This window comes from Gossypium hirsutum, chromosome D11 (assembly GCF_007990345.1).
Source record: "Gossypium hirsutum isolate 1008001.06 chromosome D11, Gossypium_hirsutum_v2.1, whole genome shotgun sequence".
Taxonomy (NCBI): Eukaryota; Viridiplantae; Streptophyta; class Magnoliopsida; order Malvales; family Malvaceae; genus Gossypium; species Gossypium hirsutum.
In genome coordinates, this window is record NC_053447.1 from 55,309,232 (window position 1) to 55,322,947 (window position 13,716).

A 13,716-nucleotide genomic window follows, 5' to 3' on the forward strand; every position below is an offset into this window, starting at 1 on the left:
CTCAGTTCAAGCAGTCCATACCAATTTTAAGTCAACTGATTTTTTACGTCTTGTCGGCCTAATACCCAACCGGTTCCCACTCCGACTAGTCGGTCCAGTCCAATTTAGATAACATTAAATTTTTAATTTTTTATATTTAAAATGCATTGAATCTACAGCACTACCATAAAAAAATGAAAACTGAAAACAAATTATTAAATCAAACCAAAAAAATAAGTAAAAATAGCAATAACTAAAACAATAAATTTCATTACTTAACAAAGAAGCTTACAGCAACATAAGCAAATACTTTTTATATTTATTCTTTCCAAAAAAAATATATATATTATTGTAGAAAAGGAAACAAGTCAAAGATTATTGCAAAGATTCAAATTGAATTATATTTGGGCGCCCTAATTGTTAGCCCACCAGAATTTTGACTGAAGATTTTTCACCACATTCTTGTCCAATTGGAAAGCCTTGACGAGAACATCGGGATTGATGGGTGGATTTGATCCAAACACTGCATTGGCTACGGTAATAACCCCAGGATTCTGGCTACTCAAAGCAGCGAAGGCAACGGCATTGGTTTTCCCCACATTGAATTGAAAGTGAATGAGACCAATTGGGAAAACAAATACATCTCCAGGGTATAAGACCTTGGTAATGAGACGATTATCGGTGTTGGATGTCACGAAGCCAACGTAGAGTGTGCCCTCCACAACGACTAGGATTTCGGTGGCACGAGGGTGAGTATGAGGGGGGTTTAGGCCACCATTTGGTGCGTAATCAATTCGAACCAATGAGATGCCAAGAGTGTTAAGCCCTGGTATTTGAGCAACATTAACTGGAGTAACAGTCGATCCCACTGGATTTGATGTGTTTCTGGGGATGTTGAGCCCTGAATAGTAAAAGTCTTGTGCTTTAGCAAGCTTTGGGTCCTTGCAGAACTTCCCATTAACAAACACTGGAGATGAGAAGAAGAATGTTATTTTCATGTACCATGCCATGAAGAGATTGTAGAATGTTTTATTTGAAGGTCAAGTTTAAGAAGAAGAGATAAAAACAAAACTTACCAGCATCCTTGGGGTCATTGATGGCTACGCAGAAATCTTGGAGAGGACTGGGATCAGATGCATAGGCAAATGGGGAAGCCAGAGCCAAGAGACAAAATACTAGGATGAAATGGGCAGTTTTCATTGTGATAAATGGAATTTTGATTGCTTTGGAGAGGATGAGGAACTCTGCTGCAGAACATGACTATTTATACATTACAGTCTTTGAGCTAGTCTATGTTTTTCCATTTCTGATGAATTGTTCTTCAACTACTACCCTTGTCTCTTCCCACTTCCAATGCTTACATCAGTATCTTTGTCATGGAAGTAGTCAAATCTGTAATTAAATTATGTCTTTTGTAGTACTTAATACACTTGATCCATTCGAACGTTGACCTTAGGAGATACCCAAGGTTGCTAAGGCTGCGGGCAGGCAACCCTGTTCATGCAAGATACAATGAAAATAATGTTAACAATAATCCTAGTTGGAAACATTTTCCCATTTGGCAGTGTTTAAACATAAAGTGCCAGCAGCTGGGCTTGGTTAAAGTGTGAAAGAGACTGCCATTGTGGGTTGAGGGAGATTAACTATTGAAACCTTTGACATGATCTTTTTCCCTCATTATCATCTCCTTTTGCAATTAGTGATCTCAATTCTATTTTATTTTTAAAAAAAAAATTAGAGAAACTGTTTTTCCAGGCCGGCTTATTAACCAGCTTCAACATCTGTTAATTAATTCAAATAAAATAGCTTGATTAAGTAAGAAGTATTTGCAAGAAAAGCGCCTCGGAATGATTCAAAACTTGTGGTTTTATATCTCTCTGAATATACACGTGCATGGACATCTTCATAAAAGCCCGGTTGCATTAAATGTAACCTGCATATAGTTTTCACCATTCTATGGATATATAGGAGCACTGCAACTTTGAAATACTGCTAGAGGCTTATCAATTGTGTATATATATATATACATTCAAAGTCAGTAGCGTAGTTAAGACGATATTGGGTATGTAAAAACGACCAGTTCGATGAGGATGAGGGTGTAGAGTAGTTGAAGAATGATTCCTTCAGATTTCTTTAAGAACCAGTAATCACTTCAGACTTGGCAAACCTCTTTTTTTATTTTCCTTTTTAAAATGGAATTGTGAAAGAAATAAAATGACAATGGACCTGTTCAGTGACTACTATCTATAAATGGACATGCTTTGAAACCAGATTTCTCACCCCTCATAAAGCAAGAAATCTTAGAAGCTCAATTTGATCAGGTTCAGGACTGTTGCTTACAACAATGAAAGGTGTTCAATTCCTTGTAGCATTTGTCCTCTTGGCTTTGGCTTCCAAACTTGTCTCAGCTTCAGATCCCAGCCCTCTTCAGGATTTCTGTGTAGCAATTAATGATACTAAAGACGGTGGTGTGTTCTTTAATTCTTTGAAATTTCATCTTTCCAATATATTCGTTTCGACTCTTAAAAGTGGAGAAATATAGCAAGTACAAGTATTGGACAAGTGTCCAAGTAGTAAACTCTTTTCTTTCCATTTATGCAGTTTTCGTTAATGGCAAGTTCTGCAAGGACCCCAAGCTTGCAACCGCAGAAGACTTCTTCCTGCCTGGCCTCAACATTCCTGGAAATACATCAAACCAAGTAGGATCAATGGTCACTCCAGCCAATGTTCAACAAATACCTGGACTTAACACTCTTGGCATATCTCTTGTTCGAATTGACTATGCACCTTACGGTGGCCTAAACCCTCCTCACACTCACCCTCGTGCCACCGAAATTCTAGTCGTTGTGGAGGGCACACTTTCCGTTGGCTTTGTCACATCGAACACGGATAACCGTCTCTTCACCAAAGTCCTATACCCCGGAGATGTATTCGTTTTCCCTGAAGGTATGATTCACTTCCAGTTCAACATAGGGAGTACGAATGCGGTTGCCTTTGCTGCTCTCAGTAGCCAAAACCCAGGGGTGATCACCATTGCAAATGCAGTGTTTGGCTCTGACCCGGCCATCAATCCTGATGTTCTTGCCAAGGCCTTCCAGCTGGATCAAAATATCGTTAAACAACTTCAGTCCCGGTTCTGGTGGGACAACAACTAGGGGATACTTCTAAACCCCATGAACCTTAGTAGCTAATTGTTTGGATGATGTTTATCACGTTGAATTTAGTTGAAAGAAAAATAAAAAAAAATAAAGAGGTTTCTCATGTACCTTTGTAACCTCTCAGTAATATTATTTTAGTCATACGGTATGGAGTACAATTTATTTTTAGTTTGAAGTTTGGATTTCGGACCTTTGTTTAGGGAAATAAATAAATTTCTGGAACATTTTCAAATATTTATAGTGTTCCAATAACTATAAGTGTTCCAATACTTATTGTAACCTCTCGTAATATTATTTTCGTCATACGATATGGCGTTTTGCAATTACAATTTATTTTTAGTTTGAAGTTTGGATTTCGGACCTTTGTTTTGGGAAATGAAGGAATCACTAGAACGTTTTCAAATATTTATAGTGTTCCAATAACTATAAGTCTTCCAATACTTATTGTAACCTCTTGTAATATTATTTTCATCATACGATATGGAGTCTTGCAATTACAATTTATTTTTAGTTCTAAGTTTAGATTTCAGACCTTTGTTTAGGGAAATGAATGAATCACAGCAACATTTTCAAATATTTATAGTGTTCCAATAACTATAAATGAATGGGTGTAATTAATCAAAAGTTATATTATTTGATTTTCTAAAAAAGAATTATAACTATTTAAATAATATTATTTGAATAGTTATAGTATTAAATAAATAATTATATGTTTATTTTAAAGACGTTATTGTTTAGAAAGACACCTATTGAAAGATGCCTCTATAAAGAGACATGAAATTTCCTATAAATAGGAATGAGATTTCATTTGAAAACCGAACCAACAAATTCTAATATTCTTTCTTTCCTTCCTTCATTTTCTAATATTATTAGATTATTTTATAAAGTAAAACTGCAAAAATCCTTTGTAGAAATTGAGTTTCTTATTAAATATTGCTCAGTGTGTCTATTCTCGTCAGTGCAAAACGCAAATAGTTATTGGTTTCATTGTATCCTCGAGGTTAATTTGCTTGGAGCTCATTTGCACACCGAAGATAGGTGAGGGCGGATATAACCTTAAAGATAGTGACTTGATACACACCTTGGAGCCTTGTCCTATTTCTTCTTTTTCTATTCGAATTCCGTTCATGTGTTTGAGATTTTCTTCACGAGAGATTTGTACTAACAATCACTACGATTAATTATTGTACTAATTTTTTGTTGTTTTTTTTCTCCTATTGGGATCTAACATAATATTATTTCATTAGTTTCTCAACTACAACTACTGTTTACAAACAAAATTCAATAATCATTTATACACCGTTCAAAATTATATAAACCCTTTGCAATTTCTCTGACTTTTTTCCTCTCTCCTCAAATTATGCATAAATGTACGTATTAGAGATAGTGAATGAAATCTTTATTCTTAAATTAAAAAAAATAGTTGTTCACTCTGTTTTAATTAAAATAAAATATATTATTAATATTAATATCCTTATTAAAATAAAATTCAATAATTGATTATTTTTATTAAATTAAATATGGACATTATTTCTGTATTTAAATTGATAGAATAAGTTGGTTTCTTATGACTTAAAAAAAGTTAATTTATGATAAAATTTAAATTTTCTAATTTTTTATTAAAATAAAAATTTATTTTGTTTTTATTACCATTAAAATCAAAATTCCTATTAAATTGAAATTGCTTAATTAATTATATTTTATTAAATTAAACATTGACTAATACTTTCTATTAATTTTTTTTCGATGTTTAAATAGAATTGAAGTTTTTTATGGTTCCAACTAGCCTATTTCCATTCTATTTATCATCAACAAAGAAGAGCTTTCACAATAAAATGGTTAGACATTTCAACTTAGAAGAAAGAAAAACACATGAATGAGTTGAATAATATAAAAATTGGTTTGTTATGTCTCTCTAAGTTGTTTCTTATATATATATATAACCACTTTCCTGCACATTCAAGATGTATAATATCATATTCAATACATGAGGAATTGCTGAGATGGATGAAGGTTAGACAAGATGGAGGTTAAAATTATCCAGGCGTGAAGGTGGTTTATCTGTGTCCTAGGATCTTGTGCTTTGAAAAACATACGTCTAGTGAATGATATGTTGAAAGTTATTGAGTAAACCATTTTAGATCACAACCCGCAAGTCCAGATTCCTTATCTGGTATTACTGACAAAATTTTACTTTAATTTTTTTCTTTGAAGGGCTAATAACATTTTATTCAATAAACAAGGGGCACAAAAGCTTGTCAAGAAATATTATTCAGCTAAAAATATTTTTCCTCGACCACAAATGAACTTTTTAACTGATTGGCACTAGGGAATATAACTGTTTCCATTGAGCTTGTAACCTATGATAGGAGTATGAAAACTTTCAAATCCATCATGATTCCCTTAGGACATCGTTTCATGTTTGGGTGAGATATCAACCGATAACTCCATTGTTTTTTTCCTTTGGTCATGCCATATCTAGTCATTGGAAAAAAATTGGATTAATGATATATGTTTTGGAATTGATACCTTGAAGAATTTGAAGAATGAACAACTATTTTATTCTAATTGGAACTATTTAGATGCTGAAGTGGGAAACAAAATTAAGAAACTAATGTACTATTTCACATAAAACCAAGGAAAAAATCAAAGGCTGATTTCACAAAAATAAGTTTCCAAGTAAATCAGATTCTCTGGTTTCAACATTTCCAACTAAAACGATGGCTTACTACTGGCTAAAGGCAGTTAAAGAGGGGGTGTCATTAATGAGTGGACTTTTTAGGATGACTCAAGCTTATGTGTCCAAGGCAGTTTTGTGGTTAAAAACAAATTTGATGTTTGGTGCGATCCCTATATTGTAATGGCCTAAATTCAAGGTTATCGGAATAGTGATTTCGTAACCACAAATCCAATTTAAAGATAAATTTATTTTAATATTTTTGCATGAATATTGATATGATAGGAAAATCGTAGGAAAATATCGATAGGAAAATTTTACCGATTTATTGGTTAGTTAGAAAAAGAAATTATTAAAGAAATTGGGTAAAAACAAGGTATCAAGACCTCGATCTCGTAAAATTGAGTCAAAAATATTTTTATAAATATTTATGAAATGTTAGTAATATGGTATTAAAATTTTGTTAGAAAATTTTAATGTTTGGGTAGTCAATTAAGTGAAAAGGACTAAATTGAAAAATGTGTAAAAGTTACTAGAAGGATTAAATAGCTCAATTGTTAAATGAGGAGAGACATAAATTGAAATTAAGCCCAAAAGGAGATATTTTGAGCGGTATAAGTTGAGAAAAATCAGGAGAATTGGTGAAATAAGGGTAAAATGGGAAAATAACAAATTTTACTAACATAAAAATGGGACCAAATTGGAATATCTAGAATTCTCTTCATATTTTTTGCATTCTCATCGGCCAAAAACGTCCTAAGGGTTTATTCAAGCTGGTTTTTCATAATTTTTGCACCAAGTGAGTTAATCCTTGCCTTTTTCTTGTAATTTTTGTGTTTCTAAGACTTTTACAACTAGGTCTATTACTAAATTCATTTCTTTTTGATTTTATGAATGAAATTGAAAGTTGCTATGAATATGTGCTGGAAGTTTATGATGAAATAGCATGAAATTGAAGCTTTAATTTGCTTATGAGATGATTTTATTAGGTAATTTTAATAGAAATTGAATTGTAGAACCAAATTGTGAAAAGGTTTGGAATTAAAGTATAGTGCTAAAATTCTGATTTCCAAAGGTTATAAAGTAGTTTGATGGGATAAAGTGTTAATTGAGAAAAAATCAGCTCAATTGAGAGGTTAATTGAGCAGGGATGAAATTATCATTTATTGAAAGCTTAGGGAAAAATGGTAATTAACATCATGCACTAAAACAGTTTTGGACAGCAGCAGTAGTCTAACTTTAAAAAATCACCAAAAATTGTATAGATCGAATTAGAGGATGAATAAAATATTAAATTAAAGCTTATTGAGCCTAGTTTCTTATAAAAGAAATGATGTAAGCAATGGAATTGTAAAATCATAAGATATAATAGGTTTTGTGAGACAAGGTCAGAATGAATTCGGGTTCCCCTATTCTGACTTTGGGAAATCATCAAAAATTGGAGAAAACTAATTAGGGGATTAAATTTATATTTTTAAAATCCTTAATGAGTCTATTTTCAAAAGAAACAAACGAGAACATCATCTGAATTCTGTTCAACAAGATAACCAAAAATTCTGAAAATTTTATGGTAAGAAGATATGTGAGTCTAGTTTCGAGGAAAATTAGCAGATCTTAATTTGGAGTTCCGTAGCTCAAGATATAAATAATTTAGTGACTATGACTCAATGAGATAGGTTTTAATGCACTATAAATAATAATGGAATTATAGAGAATGTTACATATGAACATGAAATGTATTAGATTAATGATTAAATTTATTTATTTAGATCCTGAAAATTCAAATACGAAGCTAGATTGATGAAAAGAAAAAGCTCGGGATTAGTAGATTTTTGTTTACGAACAAGTATTGAGGTAAGTTCGTGTAACTTGATTTATATTCTTAAATGCTTGAAATGTTTGTTATTGATGTGAATATGAGTTGGATGTTTATTGTATGATAATTGATGAAGTATTGATATTCTTGATGAAAAGAGGAAATAAATCCCGATTGAAGGAAAGGAAAATTCGATGGATCTCTGAAAAGGAATTGGCGGTAAAAATGATCTAGCCCGGACGGGTGATCCTATCCTAATATAGCCCTCCCGAAGAATATGTGGAAAATGGATTTAGCCCGGATAGGTAATCTGAATTAGGGTCTAAATTTAGCTTGGACTGGTAATTCAGATCCAAGCTCATTAGAGTAATTGTCATTGCAGGGGATTTAGCCTGGACTAGTAATCCTGCTGTAAGGATGAGGTTCGCGGCAGTGTGCTCTCTGAAATGGAAATGTGCGCACATAAATATGAATTGACGGACCTGGATCTGTACACTAAAGTGTACCCCTGAAAATCCATCGAAATTTCGAGAAATTCAACGAGATAAATATGGAAAAATAACTAGGGAATAGAAATCATGGTATTGATGAGCTCATCAATCATGGTATATATATATTATTGATACATGAAAATTATTGAACTAACTTGAATGTCGAGTTTGTGCATGTTAAGGGAATAATGCATTGAATGGATGTATGAATGTTTATTGCATTGTATTGAAAATATTAGGTAAGTATAATTCTTGTTACATGAGATTACTAAGCACAAAGTGCTTACCCTGTTTCCTTTTCCCTTTTTTTGTAGTGTTAAAAGCTCGAAGGTCGAATTAGGTCAGAAACGTATAACACTATCAACCTCAAGATCTCGGTATATAAAGAAACTTTATTTTGGAAATCAATGGCATGTATAAGCTAGTAAAGTAAATGTTAATGTGAAATGAATGTATGGTTAGCCATTGGTATGGCTAACAAATTTTGGTTTTGGTACGTGATGAGGTTATCTTATGAATACGTTAAATCTATCTTGAAAATATGTTGAAATTGATTAGTTGTGTTGGATTGGTCTCGGTTTAAAATTGCAGGGAAGATTAGATACTTGTAAAGGGGTTATATTGAATTCAAAAAAAAAACTTTAGGATTTTGCGAAAAATTTATTTAGTAAAATCCGGTAATGCCTCATACCCCATTTCAGCGACGAATATGGGTAAGGGGTGTTACATATATAGAGAAAGCTTTGAAGTTTAATGTTGATGATTCTACTTTTGGAAAACTAGGGACATCAGGTTGTGGGTTTGTGTTGCATTATGATTGTGGGGCTGATAGGAATTCTAGAATATGAATTTGCTAAAATTGTGACCGTTAAATGTGCGCTTGACTTAAACTGAAAAAGTTTGAATCTCCAATATCTTCCCGATTCAATACTTGAATTTTACTCGCCAAAATAGAAAGAATGTCCTTTAGAACAGTCTGACTGGCATACTGTGCATTTTGAGGGACATTTTCTAAGACAATTGCCCCCACATCTTCATTATAAGAAGCCAAGTGTTTATTAGTTCAAGAAAGTTACATCGGTTTCTTGAATCTTGTGCTTTAGAACGTCCCCTAAAGGCACAACCTTGAAATACAAGCCACTTAACAACACCTATTGACACCTTGAGCTATAGCCGATTTCTTGCAACTCACTCAGAATTTTGTTTCTCAATAATCCTTTTAATATTTTGCGAGTTATAAAGATCAAGATAATTTTTCATAGCATTCTTATGTAAAAATTTGCATCCTTACTCACATGAGTAACAAAAGGACATTTAGATCCTTCATTGACCTTCTTCCATGATCGAAATCCTTGGCTTATAAAAGTATTTCAATGATCCCAAATGGCTTGTTGAAGAGAAAAAAATGAACGAAATACCAAAATAACATTCTAGAAATTCAAATTTTGATGAAGGTATCAATACCTTAGGCCTAGGTATCGATACCTAGCCTTCAATATCGATACATATGTTAAAAACGATACCAAAATCACATTCTATTTTGAAAATTTTGAGTTTTAAACCCTAAGAATCGATACCTATACCCTTGGTATCGATACATTGGGTAAATTTTGGTAAAAATTAGTTAAAAGTTCACTAAAACACCCTACAATATATTGGATTCAACTCAACACTTCAGACCAATTCAAGATGCATTTAAACAACTTAAAACAACTTCAAATCAATCACAATTATCACTTTAACAAACCACATTTGCAGATATAGTTGTAACCTCAATAATTCATTTCATATAAATCCAAAATATTTCAAATAAAAACCAAAATTCTATAAACCCTTTGCAGTTTCTCTGGCTTTTTCCTCTTCCCCTCAAATTATACATAAATGTACAGTATTAGAGATAGTGAATGAAATCTTTATTCTTGATTTTTTTAAAAAAAATTTAGTTGTTCAATCTTTTTTAATTAAAATAAAATATATTATTATTAACATTAATATCCTTATTAAAATAAAATTATTTAATTGATTATTTTATTAAATTAAATATGGACTAGTTTATTCATTATTTCTATATTTAAATTGATAGAATGAGTTAGTTTCTTATGACTTAAAGAAGTTAGTTTATGATAAAATTTAAATTATTTAATTTTTTATCAAAATAAAATTTATATTGTTTTTATTACCATTAAAATAAAAATTCTTATTAAATTGAAATTGCTTAATTAATTATATTTATTAAATTAAACATTGACTAATACTTTCTATTAATTTTTTTCTATATTTAAATAGAATTGAAGTTTTTTATGGTTCCAACTAGCCTATCTCCGTTCTATTTATCATCAACAAAGAAGTGCTTTCACAATCAAATGGCTAGACATTTTAACTTAGAATAAAGCGAAACACATGAATGAGTTGAGTAATATAAAAATTGGTTTGTTATGTCTCTCTAAGTTATTTCTTTTTATATATATAACCATTTTCCTGTACATTCAAGATGTATAATATCATAGTCAAGACATGAGGAATTGCCGAGAGGGATGAAGGAATGGTTAGACAAGGGTATAGAGGTTCAAATTATCCAGGCGTGAAGGCGGTTTATCTGTCTCCTAGGATCTTGTGCTTTGAAAAACTACATCGAGTGCATGATATGTTGAAAGTTATTGAGCAAACCATTTAAGATCACAACCCGTAAGTCGATATTGTTTATCTGGTATTACTGACAAAATTTTACTTTAATTTTTGTTCTTTGAAGGACTAATAACATTTTATTCAATAAACAAGGGGCACAGAAGCATATAAAAAATATTATTCAGCTAAAAATAACTTTCCTCGATTACTCGGTTAGTCGCTTTTCTCCTTCATGGACAGTTTCTTTGGATATAATCAGATAAAGATGAATCCCGAAGACATGGAAAAGACCACATTCATAACCCTGTGGGCAACATTTTGCTATAAAGTGATGCCATTTAGATGAAAGAATGCGGCAGCAAAGTATCAAAGAGTCATGGTAACCTTGTTCCATAACATGATGCACAAGGAAATCGAGGTTTATGTCGACGATATGATTGCAAAATCTAGAATAGAAAAGGAACATGTGCAAGTCCTGAGAAAATTGTTCTTAAGATTGAGGAAGTTCCAGCTCAAGCTTAATCCAATAAAATGCACTTTCGGAGCTAGGTCAGGAAAGCTGTTAGGCTTCATAGTCAGTGAAAAATGAATCGAGATTGACCCAGATAAAGTCAAGGTGATACGAGAATTACCTCCACCACGCACTCAGAAGGAAGTTCAAGGTTTCCTAGGAGATTGAATTACATTTCTCGGTTTATTTCACAACTAACCGAGAAATGTGACCCAATATTCTGTCTTTTGAAGAAACATAATCTAGGCATATGGGACGAAGAATGTGAGGAACCTTTTGACAATGTAAAACAGTACTTGTCCAATACTCCGGTACTGTCAGAACCTAGTCAAGATAGGCCACTGATATTGTATTTAACAGTGTTCAATAATTCCATGGGATGTGTGCTAGGTCAACATGATGAGACAGGAAGGAAAGAAAGGGCGATATACCATCTTAGTAAGAAATTGACTGCTTGTGAAATGAGATACTCGCCTATTGAGAAATTATGTTGTGCTTTGATCTGGACAACTCTGAGACTGAGGCGGTACATGTTGTACCATACGACTTGACTAATTTCAAAATTAGACCCTTTAAAGTATATGATAGAGTCGACTGCTTTAAATGGGAGGATGGCCAGATGGTAGATTTTGCTTTTCGAATTTGACATAGTTTATGTGAGCTAGAAGGTCTTGAAAGGGAGTGCAATAGCAAGCTTTCTAGCTAGTAGAGCCTTGGAGGATTACGAGCCTTTAAACTTTGATTTCTGGAACACAGACTTGATGTATGTGGCAACCACTAAAGAAAATTCCCAAGTAGGTCACGTTTGGAAGCTAAACTTTGAGGGAGCCTCAAACGCTGTGGGCATTAGAATTGGGTCAGTCTTAGTATCCCCAAACGGAGATTATTATCCTTTTACTAGAAAATTGGATTTTGATTGCACAAACAACATGGCAGAATATGAAGCGTGCATCATAGGCATCCGTGCAGCCATAGAACGCAAAATCAAAGTACTAGAGGTATATAGGGATTCCACATTTGTGATATACCAACTCAAAGGAGAATGGGAGATAAAAGATCCCAAATTAATTTCTTATCGAAAGCTAGTTCTCGAATTAATTGATGAGTTTGATGACATTACATTTTGTTATCTCCCACGAGATGAAAACTAGATGGTTGATGCGTTGGCTACCCTAGCTTCCCTGATCAAAGTAAACAAGAAGAGGATGTTAAGCTTATCCAGATGAGTATCTATGAGACCCCCAGCTCATTGTTACAGCATCGAAGAAGAGGAAAATTATGATCATCCTTGGTATCAAGATATACTATGATATGTGAAGAATCGCCAGTACCCTGACCAAGCAATTGAGAATGATAAGAGGACATTTAGAAGACTAGTCGTTGACAATGTCTTAGATGCGAAGATCTTATATAAAAGGGGAAAGAATCAGGTACTATTAAGATGATTGAACGTTGTGGAGGCTAAGAAAATCTTAGAAGAAGTCCATGAGGGTATCTGCGAAACGCATGCAAATGGTTTCACAATGGCTAGGCAGATTATGATATTCGGGTACTACTGGTCCACCATGGAAGGAGATTGCATCAATTATGCCAAAAAGTGCCACACATGTCAAATTTATGGAGACAAAATACACGAACCTTCTCCACCTCTTCACGTTATGACTTCTCCATGGCCTTTCTCCATGTGGGGCATGGATGTCACGGGGCCAATATCGCCGAAGGCTTTCAATGGGCATTGCTTCATCTTTGTGGTCATTGATTACTTTACTAAGTGGGTGGAAGCTGCTTCATATGCTAACGTCAAGAAGTCCTCAGTCGGTAAATTCTTGAAAAAAGAGATCATATGTCGATATGGGATGCCAAAAAGAATCATATTTGACAATGCGATAAATTTGAAAAACAGCACAATAGCGGATGTTTGCAGTCAATTCAACATCAGACACCATAACTCGTCACCGTATCGCCCAAAAATGAATGGTGCGGTAGAGGCAGCTAATAAAAATATTAAGAAGATCGTGACAAAAATGACTGAGACTTACAAAGACTCGCATGAGAAATTATCATTTGCCCTCTTTGCTTACCGAACATCTATCAGGACCTCCACCAAGACAACGCCTTTCTCTCTGGTTTATGGGATGGAGGCAGTTTTACACATCGAAGTCAAAATTTCTTCTCTCCCGGTATTGGCTCACTAAAGTTGGATGAAGCAGAATGGATCCAATCTCGATATGATCAATTGAACCTAATTGAAGAAAAAAAGGCTAAAAGCTATTCATCACGGTTAGATGTACCAACAATGAATGATGCGAGTTTACAACAAAAATGTTCATCCTAGAGAATTTCACGAGGGGGACTTGGTATTGAAAAAGATTTTTCCTCTACAAAAGGATTTTAGAGGGAAGTAGATGTCAAATTAGGAAGGGCCTTATGTGGTAAAAGGCTTTTTCTGGAGGAGCATT

General features: G+C 33.3%; 2 protein-coding genes across 2 annotated transcripts; one reads left to right on the forward strand and one right to left on the reverse strand.

Moving 5' to 3' along the window:
• Positions 1-264: 264 nt before the first annotated feature.
• LOC107961907 (germin-like protein subfamily 1 member 14) lies at positions 265-1,273 on the reverse strand. The gene is made up of 2 exons (XM_016898081.2): positions 1,056-1,273; positions 265-946 (listed from the first exon to the last, which is right to left on the reverse strand). The coding sequence occupies exons 1-2, from the start codon at positions 1,177-1,179 to the stop codon at positions 393-395; spliced, it is 678 nt and encodes a 225-aa protein (XP_016753570.1). The 5' UTR covers positions 1,180-1,273; the 3' UTR covers positions 265-392.
• A 980-nt stretch (positions 1,274-2,253) lies between these two features.
• LOC107961908 (germin-like protein subfamily 1 member 7) lies at positions 2,254-3,333 on the forward strand. Its single transcript, XM_016898082.2, has 2 exons — positions 2,254-2,447; positions 2,581-3,333. The coding sequence occupies exons 1-2, from the start codon at positions 2,324-2,326 to the stop codon at positions 3,132-3,134; spliced, it is 678 nt and encodes a 225-aa protein (XP_016753571.1). The 5' UTR covers positions 2,254-2,323; the 3' UTR covers positions 3,135-3,333.
• Positions 3,334-13,716: the final 10,383 nt, after the last annotated feature.

What these genes read in the sequence shown, in the direction of transcription:
- LOC107961907 (XM_016898081.2), bottom strand. Translation starts at nt 1,179, where the DNA reads ATGAAAACTGCCCATTTCATCCTAGTATTTTGTCTCTTGGCTCTGGCT. An exon ending in CAATGACCCCAAGGATGCTG is followed by an intron (nt 947 to 1,055) that starts GTAAGTTTTGTT and finishes TCTCATCTCCAG; the next exon opens with TGTTTGTTAATGGGAAGTTC.
- LOC107961908 (XM_016898082.2), top strand. Translation starts at nt 2,324, where the DNA reads ATGAAAGGTGTTCAATTCCTTGTAGCATTTGTCCTCTTGGCTTTGGCT. An exon ending in TAATGATACTAAAGACGGTG is followed by an intron (nt 2,448 to 2,580) that starts GTGTGTTCTTTA and finishes CCATTTATGCAG; the next exon opens with TTTTCGTTAATGGCAAGTTC.